General features: G+C 44.0%; 1 protein-coding gene across 2 annotated transcripts in view; it reads left to right on the top strand.

Annotated features, from left to right (window-relative positions):
• Positions 1 to 23,051, top strand: part of ADAM12 (ADAM metallopeptidase domain 12) — a 384,755-nt gene that overhangs the window by 262,214 nt on the left and 99,490 nt on the right. For both annotated transcript variants that reach the window (XM_055245748.2, XM_055245760.2), the window contains exon 6: positions 16,447 to 16,633. In XM_055245748.2, the coding sequence (XP_055101723.1) occupies positions 16,447 to 16,633 (187 nt within the window). The remainder of the gene's footprint in view (positions 1 to 16,446; positions 16,634 to 23,051) is intronic.

Raw genomic sequence — 23,051 nt, forward strand, 5'->3', positions numbered from 1 at the left:
TTCAACATCCAAGCATTTTGTGAATTACTTTCCATTTATGTGGCTCTGATGCTTTAGAATTCCCAGTGCTAAAAGACAGAACATTACATACTAATGTCGAAGCTGCTGGCTTAATGTAAATCTTAAAGGGCCTCCTCTCATTAGGAAACAAAGTAAGGAAACTAATTTAGCAATGACCAAGGTGAGTTGAATAGAGGCATGGATTGGTAGGGGGTTTGCTACTATGCTACGGGCATGATGCAGGAAACAATTACCTTCCCCTGCTAGACAAGTCAACCCCAGGTGTTACTCACAGCCCGCTTCCTTCCACATCACAGTTATTAGCCATCAGGTGGCCCTTATGTGCTCCCCAGGAAAATCATTTTGTTTGATAAATTTCCAGCTGTTTCAGCCTTTTTACTGGATTTGCTTATTGAGTTTGTGAACTAAATGTTTGTATCCTCAGAGTCCTGGGTAACTTTGGCCCAAGGCACCAAAGCATGATTCCGTGGGAGGGAAGAGAGAGAAGGCCCTGGAAGGATATACCTGCTTGAGTTAAAAAGCAGAATCACATTCTGTGCATCAGCAGTTCCTGTGACGTCTTTGCAGGTTCTGTGTGGGATCATGGAGGATGAGAATACGCATGTGACACACACAACAACAACAACATACCTGCCAGTTTGTTCTTTGCTGCCCTCACTTCTACTCCAGCCAGCAGAGAATGAGAGTTCTATTTGCTCACATCTTCCCCATTGCTCAATACATCTGATTTATCTCTAAGTATTTACCATGATTGGTCCTTTCATGTACCTAAAAATATGTACACAAAGCTATTCCTCTTCCTCGTTCATCCCGTTCCAGTCCCACTCAGATAAAAATGCAAACTGGGAATTCCCCTCCCAGCTTTCTCATCCCTTGTGCATGTAAACACATAGTCAGAGATTGGGGTGTGTATTTGTTTATTTTTACAAACATAGAATCACATCATATACATCATTCTACGGCTTTCTTTTGTCACCCAACCCTGTCTGTCTCTCCAAGTCAGCAGATATAGACCCAAATCATTGAGCGAACACACACACTTGCGTGCACACACACATTTCTGCATACCTGCATTTTTTAAAAGCACTTTTATGTCCTATTTATGCAACACAATTGAACTTTAAGATGTTTGCTACTCTGAAAAGTGAAGGAGGTGCCTTGTGGTTTGAATTTGCTTCTCTCCAGTTACTCATTCATTCAGAAAACATTCCTTGAGTGCTTCCTCATTGCCAGTTCTGTTCTAGGTTCTGGGGACACGGCACTGAACAAAACGTGTTCTTCCTGGAGCACTTCCCAGTGGAAGGAACAGACAAGGGACATAGAGTAAGATACATGATGTCAAGTATCATGGAGAAAGACAAAGCTGGGATGGAGGACAGGAAAGGCAACAGGTAGTCAGGGAGGTTCAGAAGGAGGTGAGGTGAGCCCTTTAGATGATGTAGGTAGCACATCAGAGAGAAGAGCATGTGCAAAGCTCCTGAAGCAGAAAGATGCCTGGGATATTCCCAGAGCAGCGAGGTGGCCAGCATAACTGGAGTGGACAGGGACAGGGAGGCAGTAGAAAGAAATGAGGTCAGAAGGGAAGTGGAAAGGTAGGATCACCGGGGGTCACGAAGGTGATCAGATGTCCTTTGGCCTCCCCCCAGTGATGGGTGCCAGGGAGCTTGGAGCTGAAGTGATGTGGTCTGACTTCACATTTTTACAGGGGCACTCCAGCTGCCAGGCTGGACATAGACTGTAGGCAATGTGCACAGAAGCGGAGGTTTGGGTAGGTGTCTTCAGAGTAACTCTGGTAAGAGGTGGTGGGGCGGGCCTGATCAAAGGTGGCAACTTTTGTGAGAGTCGAGAGACTTTTCCAAGGGTATTAGAGAGGCTGGCAACTCTAAATTTTGTTAGTGATCTGTGTCTTAAACTCACTTTCCTGAGGAAGCGTGGGGTGTGAGTACATGAAAGGACCTACTGAAGATGCAGCAAAATCCACTACCAGGCAGGGACTCCAATACACATACACACCCAGCATGCGGGGTGGGAACTCAGGAGAAGGTGAAGGAGGAGAGTTTGGAAGTGACAATTTAGAGCAAAGATGACAACTGTTCACCACCAAGGAGCTGAGGTACATGAGGGAGACATTGTAAGTAATGAAGTATCATCCTGAGAGGCTGCTGGGGAGATGATATCAGTGGAATCAGCCAGGATTCAGCTAGGGGAAGGAGGTAAGAGGAATATTCTGGAAGAGATTTGGATTAGGAGAAGATCTGAGGATGGACCATGAGCCCCAAGAGCACAGTGGGAAGGGTTAGGGAAAAGGAAGTAGGGATCGGGTCAGTAGAGGATTAAAGATTTGTGGGGGATAAGGGGCCAGTTTTCATGGAAAACCAGTGCTTGAATTCCTGGAGGAGACAAAGCAGGGTTGGGGGTGAAATGGGGTCAGACCTGGTGGCATCTGAGGTGAAGGTGAGTGACCAATTCAAAATGGGTACTCTGGGACTCCAGGTAGATGTTCTCACCCTAGAACATGATAGTCAGGGTGGTGAACTAGCTGTGTGACAATGGACAGGTCACTGGGCCTCTCTGAGCCCCAGTTTGCATGGTGGGAAGTTTGCATGTTCAAACAAAGTTTGAGTTTGTTTCTCCTCTGTGATGGGTGCCAGGGGAGAAACAGTAAACAAATGCAGCGATCTCTAGGAAAGCCAAGCCCCGTGCCCACCTCTAGTGAGCAACATGAGACAGTCTTTGTCCTTTGATTCTGGGACTGGACTAGTTGGGGAGGTATATTCACGCAGCACTCCTGGGGTAATTCCTTGCAAAGCTGTGCTGCTCCTGTAGAGACCAGGGCAGAGACACACAAGGCCATGGTAGTAAGGACCACACACACTTGGGAAGGGAAATCCATACTTCACTATTGTGCCTCTCTGGGGCCTGAAAGGTGGACCTCTTTCTTCAAAGGTCATGTGTTGAAGGCTGGATATTTTCAGCCTTCAATTTGGCATTAAGGTCAGTGTGTGTAAAGAAGAGAAAAGCTGCCCGGGGGAGCAGTGCCTCACGCCTGTAATCCTAGCACTTTGGGAGGCCGAGGTGGGCGGATCATGAGGTCAACAGATTGAGACCATTCTGGCCAACATGGTGAAACCCCATCTCTACTAAAAATACAAAAATTAGGTGGGCGTGGTGGCACGCTCCTGTAGTCCCAGCTACTTGGGAGGCTGAGGCAGAGAATTGCTTGAACTCGGGAGGTGGGGTTTGCAGTGAGCCAAGATTGTGCCACTGCACTCCAGCCTGGCAACAGAGCGAGACTCCGTCTAAAAACAAACAAACAAACAGACAGACAAACAAACAAAAAAAACAAATTCAAACTGACTTAAAGAAAAACAAAATAATGTGGAGATAGGCTTATGCTACTGAAAAATCCAGGAATGGCTGGATACAGGGTCCCAGCTAATATTATCAGGGTCTATTTTCTATCTCAAGCCTCTACCTTCTTCTGTGTAACTTTCATTCTCAGGCACTATCTTAGCATGGGCTGCCATAGCAAAATACCATACACTGGTTGGCTTAAACCATAGAAATTTATTTCTCACAGTTCTTGAGCCTGGAAAGTCCAAGATCAATGAGCTGACAAGATTGATTTTTCCTCCTGAGGCCTCTTCTCTTGGCTTCCAGGCAGTCATTAGCTTGCTGTGTGCTCACATGACCTCTCTTTGTGCGTGTACAGAGGGAGGAAGCTCTGGTGTCCCTTATAAGGGCACGAATCCCATCATGGGGCTTCCCTCATGATCTCATCTAAGCCTAATCAGTTCCCAAAGGCCCCATCTCCTGATACCATCACATGGGGGTCACGGCTCTAACATATGAATTTGCAGGGTATATAAACACTCAGTCCATAATAGGCAGTTGTTGTTTTGTTTTGTTGGCAGCATGAGGCTTCCATGCTCAAAAAGCAAGAAAAATAAGGGCCTCTCTCCCAAGCTCAGTGGAGGTCATCTGAACACATCCCAGTGGCTCTGACTAGGCCACTGGCTCATCTGTGAAACAATCAGAGTGGTCAGTGGGGAGCTTAGTGGTCTGATCAAACAGGTTATGGGCCTATATCCTGGACCAGGTTGAGGGAAAACTGCACCCAGGGTCCCCGAGGCAGGGAGCAGGGAAGGGGTGAATGTACCAAAGAAATGTAATAAGCTTTTGCCAAAAAAAAAAAAAAAAAAAAGACAGCTGAAAGCCAGGGACACTCAGAAACAAATAGGCCTCTTCCAGCAACAATTATGAAGAAATTCTCAATCATCAAAACTGAGATCAGCCATCAATGGAAACATCCAGGATTGGCCGGATACTTTTCAGGTTATCTTTATGGGGCTATCAGATTCTTGATGGGCAAAGAGAAAAGGATTATCTACAAGGAGTTCCTAATAGCTCCTATTTACCTTAATAAAACAACTTATAAACCAGTGACATTAACTCATTAGAGTGACAACTGGGGAAGGTATTGCTAGAGTAATATCCAAGCAAGACAAATCCTCCCATAGGGCTTGGCCTTGCCACTCAGTCAGGACTCTCCATCCCTCTCCCCAGGCCGGCCCTGTAGTCACTGTGTGCCAGGCACACTGCCTTAGCTCTTTCAGCCTCCCACAAAGGTGCAGGGCAACTGTCAGGGTTGCCAGTTCCTTCCGCATGGTGGTGACGACCTCGCTGGCCAGACTTTGCAGTGTCTGAGTCTCCACATCCACCCCCCATCCCCAGGAGCAGGCACAGACCCATAGTTTGGCAGAAAAGAATATTGTGAAATCCTTGCAGCTGGGATTTCAGGAAAAGTCAGAAGAGTAAGTGCTGCATTGTCTGGTGTCAACCACCAAGAGGGAACGGGAATGGTGATGAGGAACGCTGTGTGGGTCTAATGAGCTCCTCGCTGTGGGCGCTCCTGAAAATTTTGACTTCCCAGATCTTTGTGCTGTTGTTACAAAAGCAGCAGACCGTGCATCAACAGAGAAATTCCGCAGCTGTACAGTCAACTTTATGATCTTTCAAGTCAAGAATCAGACCAGGGCGATCAACTGCTCACTGACAGAAGAATCAATTGAGACTGGAAATAAAGGGGAAAAAAAATGCAACTAGAGTAGCACCAGCCTGCTAGCTGTTAAGAAAGAAAATGGGGATTAAAAATTGTGTTAAATGTAGTGTGCTCCAAAAACACATTAACATCTAGGAACGTGGAGAGAAGCTGGGGTGTCCTAGAAGACACATTAATTACAGCCCAACAGATTCCAGTTTTGCAGCAAAAGAACACCCCACATTGCTTCAAAAACACAGGATCACAAATCAGCAGGAAGAAAACAACTCTGTTCTAGAACACAGAAGAAGGAGGGAATTAACAAGTTGTTCTTCATCATTTGAAGCTTGAAGCTGAAAGCACACGGAGTGAAAAACAGCACAAAGATCTCAGTAGAAAGGGACATTAAAGAGGAGACAGCTCTTGAATGGAGGGAATGAAGTGCGACATGGAAAATGGGTCATAAAGAGGAGTTCAGCCAGGGAGTTTATTCTTACTTTGAAATGACTCCAAGTCGAATGTGAAGTTGAGGCCATATGTTAATTTTGTCCCGTATCGTATGTCTCCCATTGATGCGCAACTCCCAGTTAATACGGTTTCGGTGAAGTGCTTGTGATTCTCCTCCCCCTTTTTACATTCTGGTTCCCCATTTGCTCTGGCGGCTTGGTGCTCTCATTCCTGCCAGGCAGGGAGCCTGGAGGCACTGCCATGAGCTTCAGATAATCCACAACTCTGCAGGGCACAGACATCAAACTGTCACTGAGATGGGAAGAGAATCCAGCTCTCGGCCCAGAGGAACTGACCTACTGTACTTTGTAATGGGACAGACGTCCAGCCCTATCATGCTCCTGCTGGGGCATCAAAACAGCCATGCACCCACCTTCTGAGTTTGTTCCTAAATGCCACGTTCCCACTGCTTCAGCTCCTGGCTGGAGAGTGAGCTCCTGGAGGGAAAAGGTTGTCTTTCCCTTATTTTTTGGGTTCTCTTGCCCCGCCCTCTCAGCTCCGACTCGGGTATCTGGCAGGAGGAGTCTCGTGGGCTCTTGCTGTTGGAATGAGCCCCAAGTCTTCATCACCTGCAGGCACAGAGGTTCGACTGAAGCTGAATTTCTTAAGGGCCCACCTGTGCTTTTAAAGACCCGAGCCAAGCTCACTTGCTAGATAAGGAAGTGGTATCTGGATCAGATCGTACACTAGAGACTGGTTGTAATCACAGTTATTTCCTTTTTAAATGGGGTTGGTGACACCTGAGCACAAGGTGTCCACACACTCACATGCGCGGGCGCCCACTCGCACACATTCCCACACGCGCACTGCACACTCACATGCGTACCCACTCCGTGGGGTGGTGATGATAGTTGCAATAGGTCATACTTTATTTTTCTTCATTGTTACGATTCCTGTTTTCATGAGGATAGGGCAGATGTTATTGTCACCTGAGCAGCCAACTAAGGCATGGCATCCTCAGGGGCCTGGAGTTCGTTCCCCAACCCCCAGCATTGCTGTCATGCAGTTTGCACCTTGAAATCGCCACCCTCGCAAAGCCCTTTGCCCCATCCCCATATCACCAGGTACTGACCCAGCTCACTCCCCTTCCTCATCCCAGCTGCAGACGGGGGCCTAGCCTCAACTGGCACCGCGCCTTTCCTTGTCCTCATGGGAAGCTCACACAAGCCACCAGCAGGTCTCATGCTCCTTGGTTTACAGGTAAAAAGCAGAGACCACAAAAGTGACTTCCTCATGGCCTCTCAGTGATAGTGGGCAAAACTAGATCTTAAACCCAAGCCTAGCTGACCCCGTTCCACATTTGTTCTGCCAAACCTCTTGCATAATTTGGATCCAACCTTCTTTTTCAATCCCACCATCCCCCTCCTGAGGAAACCACCCTATTCCCGCCACGCTGTTTTTTTGGCTGTTTCCAGAGCATGCCCCCACGTGCACGGTGCTGCCCCTCTGCCTGGGACACACTACTCCCCGCTCTCCCTTTTGGCTTTGGACGATCTACTCTTCCCTCAAGGCCCAAGTCAAACACTGCTTCCTCCTCCAAGAAGCCTCCCCTGGTGTCCCCACCTCCTCACCATCTGGCTCAGCCATGTACTATCATGCATTTTCTCACACATTGCAGTTCCGGTAGCATAGCAGGTGTTTTGTAAATATGTGTTTATGTCCCTGTCTTAAGGCCCCTATCCTTCCTTGCCCACGCCTTGGTAACTGCCGTACCTCATTCTACGAGGTGCCTGCAATGTATAGGTCTAACACCCAGAAGGTCAGTGCATGGAGGTGGCCTTGCCTTCGCCTTCCTGTCTGCTAGACTGGGAGTTCCAGGAAGGCAGGGACTGGGTGCCCCAACACGGCTGTGTCCTAGACCCTGGCGTGTTACAAGTACTCAGTAAGTAGTGCAGGAATAGATGTGCCCTCCCAAAGGTCAGGCGGCTCATAAACCTTAACTTTGGCCAATCCACTTTTTAAAAACTATTTAAAGTGCAGTAGATCATATGAAGGAGGAAATTGGCATGGAATGGCGATAAAGCCACTTTGACCTTCACCTTTGCACTTGTGGCGCTCACTCCATCAGCATCTGTCTGACTAGCCCACCTGGCTCTCCTCCAGCCTCTGGCCAGGTGTCTCTAGCCAGGTTTCCACACTGCTTCCTTTCTCCCTTCTGCTTCCTCCCATGGAGATCTTTTGACATCCGAGTAAACTCCTGTGAGAGCCATCCCTGGGAGCCCTCCTCAACTGTTTGCAGATATTGATGAACATGTGCACAAGTCAGCAAGAGGCATTGACGCACAGGCCACAGGGAGCCACAGTGGTTTTGCCAGGTGGCATCTACTCTGAAGGACACCCAAGGTCAAGTCTATCAGCTCTCCCCAGGCCCCACTGTCACTCAAAACTCAGGAAGTCTCAATCTAAACTCCTCTGGGTAGGTCTCCAGACTGGCTCTCCACCTGACCTCTTGTCCAGAAGGTCCACACCATCTCAAGTCTATAAGCCTGACCCAGGGAGATTTCTATAACCTACAGTATCCACCCAGGCCCTGCACACTCTCCCCTATAGCGTCTCCTTCATCCCTCTCTTCTATCACCATCCTTGTTCAACCCCCCTCTTAGATTTGAAAATTGCCTCCCCCACTGTGCTTCTGTCTCCACCCCTCCTTTCATTGCCATGTTGCACATTCTAGAAGGTCATGTTTTAAAAACACTACTAGATCATATCATAAATCCTGCCAACCCATTGCACTCCAGCCCATCTTGGCTCTCCACGGCTTAGATGTCAAAGACTCTAGTTCAGTCTTATGCTTGTTCAATAGTCCTGCAAATATTTAGTGATCACTAACTTACTGGTCACATGCAAGTCGCAATGCTGGTTCTAAGAAAAACAACAGAAATAAGGAAACTATCCCCTGGGTGTGTAAAGGGAGCCAGGTATCAATTTAATAAAATGTTGTTAGTGACGGGAAGCAGGTTGCACAAAACCACATGAGGAATTCTGCAGAAGGACCCTAGATGCTGGGGATCCTGAAGGAAGGGTTGGCTAACCTGGACCTGAAAGGTCACTCATCAGTCTCGAAGGTCATCCCCAGCATTAGTGCTGTGCATGATCCTGAAGAGGAGGCCGACCATCCAGTGTGATGAGGGCAAGTGACCAGGCCCAGGAGCCAGGTCCCAGCTGGGACATCTTGGCTCTGCTGCTGATCGGCTGTATGGCTGTGTCTGTTTCATAGGGCTACCTTCACAAACTACCACAAACTAGGTGGCTTCAAACAACAGAAATTTAGTCTCTCACTGCTCTTCAGGCCAGAAGTCTGAAATCAAGGGGTCAGCCGGGTTGGTCTCTTTTGCAGGGTCTACGGAAGAATCCCTCCCACATCTCCCTCCTCGCTTTGGGTGGCTTCTGGCTATCCCTGGTGTGCGTTGACTTGTAGATGTCACTCCCGTTTCTGCTTGCATCTTCGCTTGGCCTCCTTCCCTGCGTCTGTGTGTCTCCTCTTCGGTCTCTTCTACGGACATGTGTCATTAGATTTATGGCCCACCCTAGTCCAGGACAATCTCATCTTGAGATCCTTAATTTAATTACGTTTGCAAAGTCCCTTTTTCCAATAAGGTGACATTCACAGGTCCAGAGATTAGGACTTAAACATATCTTTTCTGGGGGCTGGAGGGGACACTGTTCAATCCCCTACAGTGACCTGGGAGCTCTCATCTTTATTTTCCTCTTTAGTAAACTGGGCTCATGTTATCTGCTTTACAGGATTGCTGTAAATATTAAAGAAAATAATATATTCCTGGCCAGGCGCGGTGGCTCATGTCTGTAATCCCAGCACTTTGGGAGGCCGAGGCTGGCGGATCATGAGGTCAGGAAATCGAGACCACCCTGGCTAACATGGTGAAACCCCGTCTCTACTAAAAATACAAAAACTAGCTGGGTGTGGTGGCACATGCCTGTAATCCCAGCTACTCAGGAGGCTGAGGCAGGAGAGTCCCTTGAACCAGGGAGTCAGACGTTGCAGTGAGCCGAGATCGCACCACTGCACTGCAGCCTGGTGACAGAGCGAGACTCCGTTTCAAAAAAAAAGAAAAAAAAAAAGGAAATAATACATTCGAGAGCCTGGCTCATGGGGGCCATGAAGGATCAAGAGTGACCACTGATAGGTCCAGAGTTTTGGGAGAAATTATGAAAGTGTTCTGCAATTAGATAGTGGTGATGTTTGCACGACTCAGTGAATATGCTAAAAACCATTGGATTGCATGCTTTCAAGGAGTGAACTTAATGCTATGTGAATTATTTTTCCATAACACTGTAATTTAAAAAAGGAGCCTGACTCAGGGAATCTTTACATACATCATAGTTGCTATTATTATTACTGATGTGCTGGTAATGCTGGTAATAACGCTTTTTTTTTTTTTTTTTTAAACGGTGTCTCACTCACTCTGTCACCCAGGCTGAAGTGCAGTGGTTCGATCTTGGCTCACTGCAACCTCCGCCTCCCAGGTTCAAGTGATTCTCCTGCCTCAGCCTCCCGAGTAGCTGGGATTACAGGCACGCACTATCATGCACAGCTAATTTTTGTATTTTTAATAGAAATGGGGTTTCACAATGTTGCCCAGGCTGGATTGGAACTCCTGACCTCAAGTGATCTGCCAGTCTCAGCCTCCCAAAGTGCCTGGATTACAGGCAAGGGCCACCATCCCCAGCCCTTGGTAATAACTGTTCTTAATGTGTTTTATCACAGTTTAAACTCTTACCTCATCTGTCATGCAGCCACACCCTGGTCATGAGTTATAGTTGAAATGGGAACCACAGGCAAGGGGTCTTTGCATGTCTAGCCTAGTGCATTGCACATAATAAAGAGATAAAGGATATTTGTTTTGATTGTACCTGATTAGTTCACATGGAAATTACTGAAGCCCTGTGGTGCTTATGTGTTAAGTAATACTGCTGCCATGACTGTTTATCAAACATGTACGGGGTGAGATATTACTTTTACCCACGAGTTCCTCCAAAAAAAAAAGCCAAAATTAAATTTCAAGCCAACTGCTTTTCCACCACATGATTGACAGCACCACACTGAGACCAAAAGTCTTTTTCTAGGAAATTCCTTTAGCAGTTGGACACTGAGCTAGCCAGGATAATTCGTGTTTTCTAATCATCATCTTATTACAGGCAGTCAAAATCCATGTGCCAATGTCCTGCTTGCCGGGTGCAGTCAGAAAAATCAGGATCAGACATTAAGCGGCCCCGGTGCCTGCTGCATCGTGGCTTTCGAGATTAAAAACTAATTTTCAGAAGGACAAAAACTTATCTTGAGGAAATATAGGTCTCTTGAGTGTTCACTTTGAAAGCTAAAATAATCAACTAATAAAATTTTAATAGATTCCTCTTTGTTTCCACTCAGGGAAAACAACAGGATTTTACATTTTAAAGGAAGGCCGCTGGTTTTCAAAGCAGCGGCTCCATTTTCTCTTTCTAATTCTAATTCTAGTCCTTTTCTTTTTTAATTCTGCTTTTTTCATGCTCCTGCTGGTTCTGGGCCCCTTTCTCAACACTGCACAAAGGGAAGCAGGCGAGTGTGGGGTTGAGAGGCCCAAGCCTGGGGCACACAGGTCCCGAATGGGTCCCCAGCTCTGCCAGCTGCGCACCTTGGACAGTGGGGTCATGGCGGGAGCTGCAGCCATGATCAGCAGAGTGATCAATGTATGGAGCGCAGCCCATAACCTGGATCCTAGAAGAGTGCCACAGGGGGGTGACGCTGACCACCCTGAGAACCCCTTTCTCTCTGCCCCAGAACTTGGCCTGAGCCTGGGGTGATGGCTGGCCCGGCCTCCTCCTGTCGCTCTAGAGAAGGGACCCACGGTCTTCATCTTTCCCAAACATTGCAGACTTTCTTCTCATCTTTTCCCCCTACTCTACCTAGGAAGAAAGAACCCCACACGCAAAGTCCACTGGATTTAAATTCCATGCTCCGAGAGTCTTCCAACTTCAGGTTTAAACTAAGCATCTATGACATTCAACTTAAAACAAATTACATTCACTTATCTAACGCAGGGCCAGTAAGGACTGTGAGAACATCAAAATGTATCTCAGAAACCCTGAATGCTTGAATTTTGTGTCCACTGTTGTTTCCAGCAATTCTTTAGAGCTAAATGATTAATTATACCCAAGACAGTCCAAAGCAATTATTTAATTAAGCTTATTATAGGCTGCCAATTGTTTGCAGTAAAGGGTAGGCCTTCATCCTGATTTCTCAACATCTGGCCTTTGGATGACTTAAAAGATAAAAGAAGATAAGAGAATATTTTTACGACTAAGTAACAATTGCTAGAAATATTCCACTAAGTAGAAAAACTTTTTCAGTAATTTGCTTTTCATGATTAGAACGTGGTGACATGTTTTACAGTAAGCGTTCAGCTTATTTAGATCCAGCGTAAAATAGAAAATGCTGCAATACAAAATGAAATGTTACTGCCACTTTCTTTTTAGGGCAGAACCGATGATATTCATTTCAACTTTCCCCTTGCCTGTTTTTGTCTTTTTGTTTTTGAGAGAGAGACTCTCGTTCTGTCACCCAGGCTGGAGTACAGTGGCACATCTCAGCTCACTGCAACCTCCACCTCCTGGGTTCAAGCGATTCTCCCACCTCAGCCTCCCGAGTAGCTGGGACTACAGGTGCGTGCCACCACACCCAGCTACTTTTTGTATTTTTAATAGAGATGGAGTTTCACCATGTTGTCCAGGCCGGTCTTGAACTCCTGACCACAGGTGATCCACCCACCTCGGCTTCCCAAAGTGCTGGAATTACAGGTGTGAGCCACCGTACCCGGCCTCCCTTTTCCTATTTTTTAAAGTTCGCGTCCTTAATTTAGGCTTTTAAAAATCAACTTTAATAAACAAAAATCCTCTCCTACCTATTCCAAAGTTAGAAGTCTACGTTTATTTCATAAAGAACATCTCAGAGAAGGAGACACAAGCCACCCCACAGAGTTGATGACCAAAGTAATCCCTGAATGATCTGTTTGGTGACATACATGGACACCAGTGTGGGGGAAGGCAACACTTCATAGAATGACTTTTAGTCAATCTGGTCTTTGGATGACTTAAAAGGAGACACAAGAACATTTTCATGACTAAGTAACAATTTCTACAAATTTGGAATTTAAAAATATTAAAAAATGTTTTAGTTGCTCCAAACCTCATTGGACACCCTCTTCTCTGAAGCATCAAGTGTTATGGTTCTTTGAATGCACATCTTAGCTCTCACATGATTTCTAATTGTCCTGGGTATCTCGATGCTGCATTGTCTATTAGGATAGAAGCATCCTGAGTGTGATAGATCTGTTTCTCCCATTGCCCATGACAATTCATAAAACAGGATTGGTGGAGCGAGCCAGTTAAATACTAATGAGTTGATTAGTCTGTATTTGCTTACCAGTTGTGTTCAGAACAGATACTTGACTAACTCAAGCCTCTTCCTTCTGTATCATTTGAGCGTTGAGATACTGTCAATCTATTAAAATTTAAGAGTTGTTAAATACTACCTACGAATGGGCCATCAATGAGCATAGGATGATGAATGACTGAACAAATAGGTGAGCAGTAATGAATGACATAGGAACATCTTACACAGTCCTTTCTTTGGAAAGAAGCTTAGATTGAGGAAAACTGATGGAGTTTGCAACTTGACTAGCTATTCCTCGAGGATTGATGTATACCTAGATTCTTGGGTTGCTGCAATATAAATTATAGATTAGAACTAATTATTATATAAGATTATATATTATTATATAATTATTTAATATATAATTATATATTATATATTATTACCTATTATATTATATATAATTACATATTATATAATTTGTGATATATATGACATTGCATATTATATAATACGTAATATTATGTATTGCATATAATATATAATATTGCATATGTAATATATAACATTGTATTTTACATGTAATATATATTATATGCTGTGTATGTTATACATTATATATCATATTACATGTATAATATATTATATATTATATATTACATGTGTAATATACTATATATTATATGTTATGTTATATATAATTTATATATGTCATATATTATATATAAAATACATATATAGTAATATATAATATGTAATATATGTAATTATGTTGCATATATAATATATAATTATATTGCATATATAATATATAATATATATTATTATATATTGTATATTATTGTATACTGTATATTATTATATATTAGAACTAATGCCCTAAACCTCATTCCATTTCCATAGACCTCATCCTCAGCCCTGAATTTGCTAAAATAATCTGCAAAATTTTGTGGTTATGTGTGTTGGGGCTCAGAAAATGATACGCCAAAATATGGCTCTTTGACATGCTGAACTGAAAGAAAACCCTCAAGGTCTCTCTGGCCCCTGGCATCCACCTTCACCCCATCTGTCTCTCCCAAAGCACAGGATGAAGTTGTTCTCTGACATTCCCTTATCTGCCTAAACTATAGACCCTCCAAAAAAGAAATCAATTACCTTGGTCCCTCTCTGAGTTTTCATTAACTAATGTCACGGGAAGAAAGACTGAAGCCTGTCAACACATCCGGACAGACTTTTGTTATAAACCGTCATCTGTTCTGCAGGCCCAACAGACTTTGTCCCAGGCCATTGTATGTTCTTCAAGCCCAATGAATTCCCCTAAAAATCATTTACTCACCCCCTAAAATTATCCATACTTCCCTATCTCCCTTTCTCCTAAGAAGAAGGGTGTATAACCATCTGTGCCCCCATTGAGTAATCATTCTTCTACAATTCACCTGTGCTATGCCTGTTAAAATAAAATTGTATGCCTTTTTTCCCGTAATATTTCTGCCTTTTGTCAGTTGATTTGTAGTGAACTTTCAGAGGGCAAAGGGGGACATTTTCTCTTAGCCCCTACAGGTATGTATGTGAATTATTCTAGGGAGAGTCTGAGGAGGTTGATGTCTCACAAAAGGTTAGTAGTCACTGTATTAGAAGGGTCCATTTCCAGTCAGATGAATTTTGCATGAAAATTTTGTGTCTTTCTAAAGTGGAGAGATAGTGGTCACCTCGCTAAATAACATAAGGTACTAGACACATGGGAATTCAGAGCTGCCAGTTTGCTGTTACCCAAATTGTCATTTCTCCAAAGAAAACCTTTCTCTCAACGTCAGGAAGCACCTTTTAAACTAAAGCACTTCACTGCCCCACCTTAGCAAAGAGAGAAATGAAAACCAAGCTGCAGGCCAAGGTTCTCATCGTTTGAAGGAACCCAATAGCTCAAGGCTGGCATTACTCATTTCCAGGGAGTGGGATGTGGCCTTAGCTGTGAGCTCCAGAAGGTTAGACATGTGTCGTGGTCCATGGCTAAATGTCACCTTCTGTCTCTGCAAGTTAGAGTCTTCAGCAAATTTGTCTATTTTTAAAAAGAATCTATGCTTTTATTCCCAAACCTAAAGGTTGGCTCAAAAGGTTCTTTCTTAGTTATTGTCATTCCCAGAAATGTATTTATATTATTAATGCTATATTTTATATCACGGAGCCATGAGTGACCAGTATTCCTATGAGCGGATGGGTTAACAAAATACAGAACTTTCCTGAAATTGTCAATCTTTCAATTAACATATTAACAGATGCCTAATCCATGGATGTGCCCTTATTAATAGTAAAGAGAGCTACCACCTCTCAAGCACTGACCTGGGGCCTCCCCTGGGCTAAGCGTTTTGACTCGATGACATAGCAACCCTGAGAAGTAGGTACCATTATCCCCATTTTACAGGTGAAGAAGCCAGGGCTCAAAGTTAAGGTCACATAACTAGTAAGTAACAAACTGGAACTCAAACCCAGAGCTTCCAGACTCCAGAGGCCACCCTCGCAGCATTGAGACTGGCACTTCTCCCTGTAGTGTTCCTCGATTCCAGAAAGAGCTGAACACAGGATCCAGAGGCCAGACCTCAGCCTCCAAGAAGCAGTGCTAATGCTCTGTGTACTTAAGTGGGTTCTTTTATTCACACATCTCCCACAAACTAAATCAGTAAATAAAAAAATATAAATTTGTACTCATGATGCTTATAATTCCATCAAATATTTAGGGAATAGGGTTGATCAGGATAAATAATTAGATGTAGGAATTGTTCTTTTATAAAAAGATTTCCTAATGGCTTTTGGAGCAACTTGGATGGAACTAGAGCCATTACTATAAGTAAAGTAACTCAGGAATTGAAAACCAAATATGGCATTTTCTGACTTCTAAGTGGGAAGTAAGCTATGGATACACAAAGGCATCCAGAGTAATATAATGGACATTGGAGACTCAGAAGGGGGAGGCCAAGAGGTGGGGGAGGGATGAAAGACTACCTATGGGGTACAATGTACACTACTCAGATGACAGGTGCACTAAAATCCTAGACTTCACCATTACACAGTTTATCCACGTAACCAAAAGCTACTGTACCCCTGAGGCTATTGAAATATTTTAAAATAAACATTTCCCTTTTGAAATGTGTCTGCTAATACAGATACAGTTATCTTCTAAGCAGTTGAAACATCTTTTTACTCATTCTTCTTCCCAGCAATATATCTTTGAGACATAAAAAGAGATAAAAACATACAAAAGCAAAATACACTGTATTCTTTACCATAAAATATTTCAAACAAAAGAAAATTCCTAGGCTAACTTTCCAAAAGATTTGCAAAATGAATCAGTGCAAACATATGTCACAGAAATGTCCTTTCCGATCAACATCTGAGAATATAAATAAATTGGTGTTTCTTTTTTCATTCTCTCTGTTGTTAAGAGCTATGTCTTGGCCATAAACAAGAAGCTATCTTTAAAATTATATATTTTTTCTTATTTCTTTTTCAACAGGGGACTTATTATGTTTGAAAATGAAACCTATGTCTTAGAACCAGTGAAAAATGCAATCAACAAATACAAACTCTTCCCAGCGAAGAAGCTGAAAAGCGTCAAGGGATCGTGTGGATCACAGCACAACACATCAAGCCTCGCTGCAAATAATGTGTTCCCACTGTCCTCTCAGACATGGGCAAGAAGGGTAAGGGGGATACCCGATTTTGTGTTTCTGGGAAGCTAGGAGCTCAAGCTACGGATACCCCACACTAGGATATCTAGAGAAATGTTGCCATCTAGATGCTGCGGCATCTGGGAGATGGAAGTGCCCAGTTTATCTGGAGGTGTTAGACATTATACAGTGGGACACAGCCATAACCCAAATCCCCATCACTGTACTGCAGATGTCAGTCTCAGACCCATTAAAATGTGCTGGGGAAAGTCACATAGTTGGGATCAGAGGATGACAAAATTACCCCCCCAACCTCTATCCCCACAAGCTCAAGATTCATGGAATCTCCCAAGAGACCCTACTATGGTCCTAGGCCCAGGGTTTGGCCCTACCATGGCAAGCAAGACAAGACTGGACCCTGACCTACTCTCAGCAGTTCTCCATCTACTGGAGGCAAAAGACCACATAGAGCCTTCTTTATTAGCAAGTTTGGGTTCTTATTATAATTTGCAGAGAATTCTCACTCTTTGCCCACACACTTATGCAGAGGTGAACTGGGCCTTCCTCCACGTGATGTGGCTCGGGAATCTTGCTTATCCACAGTCCAAGCTGCAAATTCTTGTCCTAGTTCCCTCCTGGGACCGTCCAAGCAGTCTGTGTTTTCTGGCCACCAGCCCCTGGATCTGCTCAAAAAATGTCTTCCTTTTTGCAGCAGCACTGGAAGGAGTAGTTGCCTAAGGGACTCTGTGCTGCAGACAGACTTCCCTTCCTGACACGTGTAGTGTCACGCCATGAAACCTCCACCCATAAGGGCGGCCTGCCCCTTTTCTGTCTGGCATTATGTGGGCAACAGAGGCTACAGTAGAGCTCTTTTAATAAGGATTAAAGGCGATCGTTCCTAACATTTGGCTGGAGGCCCTGAATTTAAATGAGCAGAAACAGATAGGAAATTATCCACAATTTCCTGATTTTTCATTTCTGGATTTCCTGTTCCTCTGTTGACAAGAAATCAAGAAAATTTATAGATAGGATGTCGCTTGTGCTTGTATTTGACTGTCCGAGAACATTTCTTCTAGGTTTCTCCTAACCCATTGTTGTCTCCTAACTTGAATTTCAGAGACCACTGCTTAGCACTCAACATTTAATGAATATTATTCTTGGTTCATTCTAAATCATTTTTCTACTTGGAAACAGTAGGGGTTATCCCAAACGATACCTTCTCATTCTTAGAATTCACCTCATACCTGTGGATAGATGTCTGTTCCCCTAAAACTGCTCTTATCTGAACCAGTTCAGGACTTTTAACTCTAATTTTACATTCATTCTTTCAGCCCACGTATTCTGCTTGTGGAACCCTCACGTCTTCTGTTTGCTAGTATGTTTCTGGGAGTTTCTACGGCAGGTGCTCACAACCTCTTTTTCGTTTCCTGCCTCATCACAGAAGGGGAGGATCTCTCCCATCTGATACTGTGGCTCACTTTGACATTGCTGCTTGGCGGCAGAACACTGTATCCTAATCCCAAGGAACAGAGCTTGAAAATTACCCCCCGCAACCTCTACCCCCACAAGCTCAAGAGACTTTTCAACCTGTGCTTCTCCCCGCTACCTGTCTTAGTGGTAGATTTAAAGACCAGTCTCTGGGGTCCCACGGCAGGTTTATTTTACTCTTCAAATGCTTTTGCCTTTGATTCCAAACCTTGGAGAAGATGTGATTAAGCTGTAGCTTTCCCTGTCATAAACAAATAGAACATTTGCATTTTGTTTTCCAGGCTCTTTGCTTTGAGTACCTTGGTGAATGCACGTTGCCCACGTTACGAGATTTATAACCTGATGGCTTAAATGACACTCAAATATGTTTGTTGTTTCATATAGAAGTACAAACTTGGTCTGTACTTGCCAGCCATATTTTAATTCTTTTAGCTTACAGCTCTCTAGAAGCGTGATTGTAATTTCCAGTCATTTTGACTTGTGGAGAAATGGGGAGAATGGGAATAACGATGGTGCTTTGTTAATAATGCATATCGAAGTGCAAATGAACCTTTAAATTGAAAAGGGAAGGCATCAATGCCAGTCAACTCAGTTCTCAATATTTCTCTCTAGAAAGCACTGTGATGGTTTTTATGGAAGAGAAAGCATCCTGGACTTAAAATGCATGTATATAATGAAAATGGTGTGAAAAATAATTTCAAATATGTGGAATCCTTGTGAATTGGAATTATATAGTAGATTGTTTTGCTTAGCACCTACGGTAAATATGAAAGGGACATTTCCTGCCCCACTTATGCTGCCTTTATCTCACTCTTAAGAAAAAATCAATGGAAAGGCTGCTAACTAATCTTGTTTATGCAATGCAGCAACTGCATTTGCTTTTTCCCTGCATTTTTCTGCCCCCACTAAATGTTAACTATTGCAAAGACTGGTTTGCAGACTCTGATTTTTCTGCAGATGTTTGCGTTTTTCTTCACAGAGCATCAGGAATAAATCTGCACTCAGAGTATACACTGGCTGTGATATAAACCTGAGCTATTGTTTGTCATTTTTACAAGGCTCTACATTAGATTTTAGTGAGAACCCAAGTTGCCCCTCGAAGGGCACAGAGAAACAGGGAGTGTCACAGTCAGCTCGTTCTCTCTGTGGATTTTTGAGTCCATCCTGAAGCTTCCTTACTGTTCAGCTCTCCCATAGCAGACTCCTTCCCTCTCCATCGGCTACTCATTCAAGAATGCAAACCAATTTTAACATCATCCTAAGCAAGCTCTGAGCAAGGCAAAGATGGTAAATCTACTGGAGAAAATCACATAAGACATCCCAAAGGCAAATGCCAATTATTTTTGAATTGCCTTTTCTTTAGGGATTATCTGTGCCATTGTTCCTCTCCATTAGTATAGATATATGAGTCAAATAGAAAAGTTGCTGCCTTCTCTGAAAAGAAGTGTTTGCTTGGGTACTGTGTACATATAGTACAGTGAGTTGGGGAGGTGCTGTTTTGCTTCCTGGAAGGTGGCCATTCTGAAATGGACTGGTGCTATTGCTTTTGTGTTTCTAGACAGCCTATCGTATTTGTTTAATAGAAGGCACAGTAGTGGTGGGGTATTTGTAGCCATAGTAGTATATAACACATTATATGTAGAGCCTAATGAGAGTTGAATATCAGGAACTGGCCAGAACTGTTTGAAAACTCCTTAATTATGACAGGCATACTGAATTCCTCTCTAACAACCATCCTTGCTTCCATGCCTCTTCTAAGAGACTATCGTGTTCTTTTACTACCTTAGTTGTTCTTAAAGCTTGGCGGTGGGGGCCGGGCGCAAGGCTCATTCCTGTAATCCCAGCACTTTGGGAGGCTGAAGCAGGCAGATCACCTGAGGTCAGGAGTTCAAGATCAACCTGGCCGACGTGGTGAAACCCCATCTCTATGAAAAATACAAAAATTAGCAGGGCGTGGTGGCAGGCACCTGTAATCCCAGCTACTTGGGAGGCTGAGGCAGGAGAATCACTTGAAACCGGGAGGCAGAGGTTATAGTGAGCTGAGATCATGCCATTGCACTCTAGCCTGGGCGACAAGAGTGAAACTCGTCTCAAAAATAAAAAAAAAAAAAAACACTTGGTGGGGAACAGGGCAGTACCACTTCCTTGGCCCTGGGCTTTGAATATCTACGTGAGTGGAGGCTCCAGTTTTATTTCTGTGAGTGGAGGCTCCAGTTTTCCAGGTGTGGATTCCTAGTGAGTTTCAAATCCACTGAAGCTCTGGATAAATAAATAATAGATCTCACTTGTGTCATTCATTTTTAAGGCTTAATTTCAATACTTCACACTTCTCCCTATTAACATTCAGTTTGCCGGATTCAGCCTATTCTCCTGGCAGATTGTCTCATTTGTTCACTTCTGCCTGCCTACATGTCAGCCAGATGTCAGAGGCTGTATCCTGTGTGGATATGGTCAGTGTGTGCTGTCCCCAGGCCAGTCACGGTCAAGGATGGTAGAGACAATCTTTCCTAACCAAAATTGGAGCTCAACTTACAAACATGTGGAAAGTGATCTTAGAGTCAAGGCATGGAGCCTTGCTTGAGCTAATACTGATTTTTTCTTGCCTAGAGGAAGAGAAACCAAACTTTTGATTCATTTCAGTTGCTGATCTTGCTGGCGATGGAAACATTGGCTCTGCTCTCATTGTGATTGTTGTTTTCTGGCTGTCGGGTGATACCACAGCTTGCATGTGGCTGCCCATGTCCATCATGACTGCCACCTCTCACCTGGATGACTGCATGGCCTCCTTGCTGCACTCTCAGCTTCCAATATTATCCAATATCATCCCCCTAGAATCCATTCTCCTTCCAGTAGCCAGAGCAATATATATATTATATATATATATATATATATATATTATATATATATATATATATTATATATAATATATATATATATATTTTTTTTTTTTTTTTTTGAGATGGAGTCTGGCTCTGTTGCCCAGGCTGGAGTCAGTGGTGCCATCTCGGCTCACTGCAACCTCCACCTCTCGGGTTCAAGTAATTGTTGTGCCTCAGCCTCCCGAGTAGCTGGGACTACAGGCGTGTACCACCACGCCCGGCTAATTTATCTGCTTTTAGTAGAGACAGGGTTTTACCACGTTGATCAGGCTGGTCTCGGACTCCTGACCTCAAGGGATTCGCCCACCTCAGCCTCCCAAAGTGCTGGGATTACAGGCATAAGCCACCACACCCAGTCGCAATATTTTTAAAATCTCACATTCAAGGCCCCCATGCTCTTAGATTATTAGGCTATCACTCAACCTCCTTGCCATGGCCCCAGTGTCCTGTCCCCATCTTCCACCTCCTGTCATCCACTCTTATCCCTCATTCACCAGACTCCAGCCATACGGCCTGTTGCCAATACCCACAAGCTCTCCCCAGCCTCAGGACATCTGCTGTTGCCATTCCATCTACCTGAAACACTGCTCCCACAATCTTTCCACACATGTCTCATTCTCATCCTTCAGGCCTCAGCTACCTTACACCTGTGCACTGCCCAGCTTCATCCTACCTGCAGAACTCTGTTTATTTCCTTTGTTGTACTTTTCACAGACTCTCTCTTTCTTTTGTTAATTCTGCATGGGCTCACCTTCTCCCAGGCGCCACCAGAATATGAGTTTCAGGAAGATACTGGATTTCCTGAATATGGGTTTCCTGAAAGTGAGTTTCAGGAGGACACTGGGTTTCCTGAAAATGAGTTTCCTGTCCACATTGTATCCCCAGCACCCTACACAGGGCCTAGCGCAAACAGCATCCCTGGTAGATATCATGGGATGAATAAATGTTATACAAATGGTCTGACCCATATGAAGAAAGAATTGCAATGAGGATTTATTATAGCCCCAATCTCAACTTGCTTTTCTAACTTGAGTTAAGTTCCCATTGCCAGAATCCTCATTGCAGGCTGCTCGGGGGTTATTTATCCTGGGGAACTTGGCTGTGATGACTTTGAGAGGCCCAGGAACTGGTTCTCTCTTGAGCAAGATTCAAAGAAGGCCTCTGCCTCCACCTGGGAACGGAGATTTTTGGGCTAATCTCAGAGGCTGATGTTCCCATTTGAGGAAGGGCTTTTGTTCATAACCCCCCAAAATGAAAATTCAATCGAGCAACCAGTTTCTTTTTTTAAATTTTTTAAAATTATTATTTTAATTTCTTCTTTAAAAAAAACAGGATACATGTGCAGAAAGTGCAGGTTTGTTACATAGGTATTCGTGTGCCATGGTGGTTTGCTGCACCTACTGACCCATCCTCTAAGATCCCCCCCCTCATCCCCCACCCCTCAACAGGCCCTAGTGTGTGCTGTTCCCCTCCCTGTGTCCATGTGTTCTTATTGTTCACCTCCCACTTGGCTCTCTGTTCCTCTATTAGTTTGCTGAGTATGATGGCCTCCAGCTTCATCCATGTCCCTGCAAAGGACATGATCTCATTCCTTTTTATGGCAGCATAGTATTCCATGGTGTATGTATACCACAGTTTCTTTATCCAGTCTATCAGTGATGGGCATTTGGGTTGGTTCCATGTCTTCAGCAACCAGTTTCAAATGTTGCTCTCCATATCACAAATTTAAAAACATCATTCTTTGGTTTTTTTTTTTTTAACTGGACAGCCAGATAGGTGGAAATCACGTGGGGATAATGTAAACCTCTCTCTGTGTGTGCAGCTAACAGGAGAATAAACCTCCACCCTGAGCTGGCGATTCCTCCAGTGCTTCTCTTTATTATGTGGTTAAGCTTCCCTCTGAGCTTGCAGTTCTCTGAATTCATGAGAAAATGTAGACTTCTGTGAAAATTGCAGAGACAGGAAAATTGTGTTCACATGTTTGTTTTTATTATCTGGAATTGTGTATTTTCTAAATGGCGATCCTAAGCCAGTTGGAAATATCCCATGGTCGTTTATTTCACCCCTCTGCAGGCTGAAAAGTG

This window comes from Symphalangus syndactylus, chromosome 2 (genome assembly GCF_028878055.3).
Source record: "Symphalangus syndactylus isolate Jambi chromosome 2, NHGRI_mSymSyn1-v2.1_pri, whole genome shotgun sequence".
Taxonomy (NCBI): domain Eukaryota; kingdom Metazoa; phylum Chordata; class Mammalia; order Primates; family Hylobatidae; genus Symphalangus; species Symphalangus syndactylus.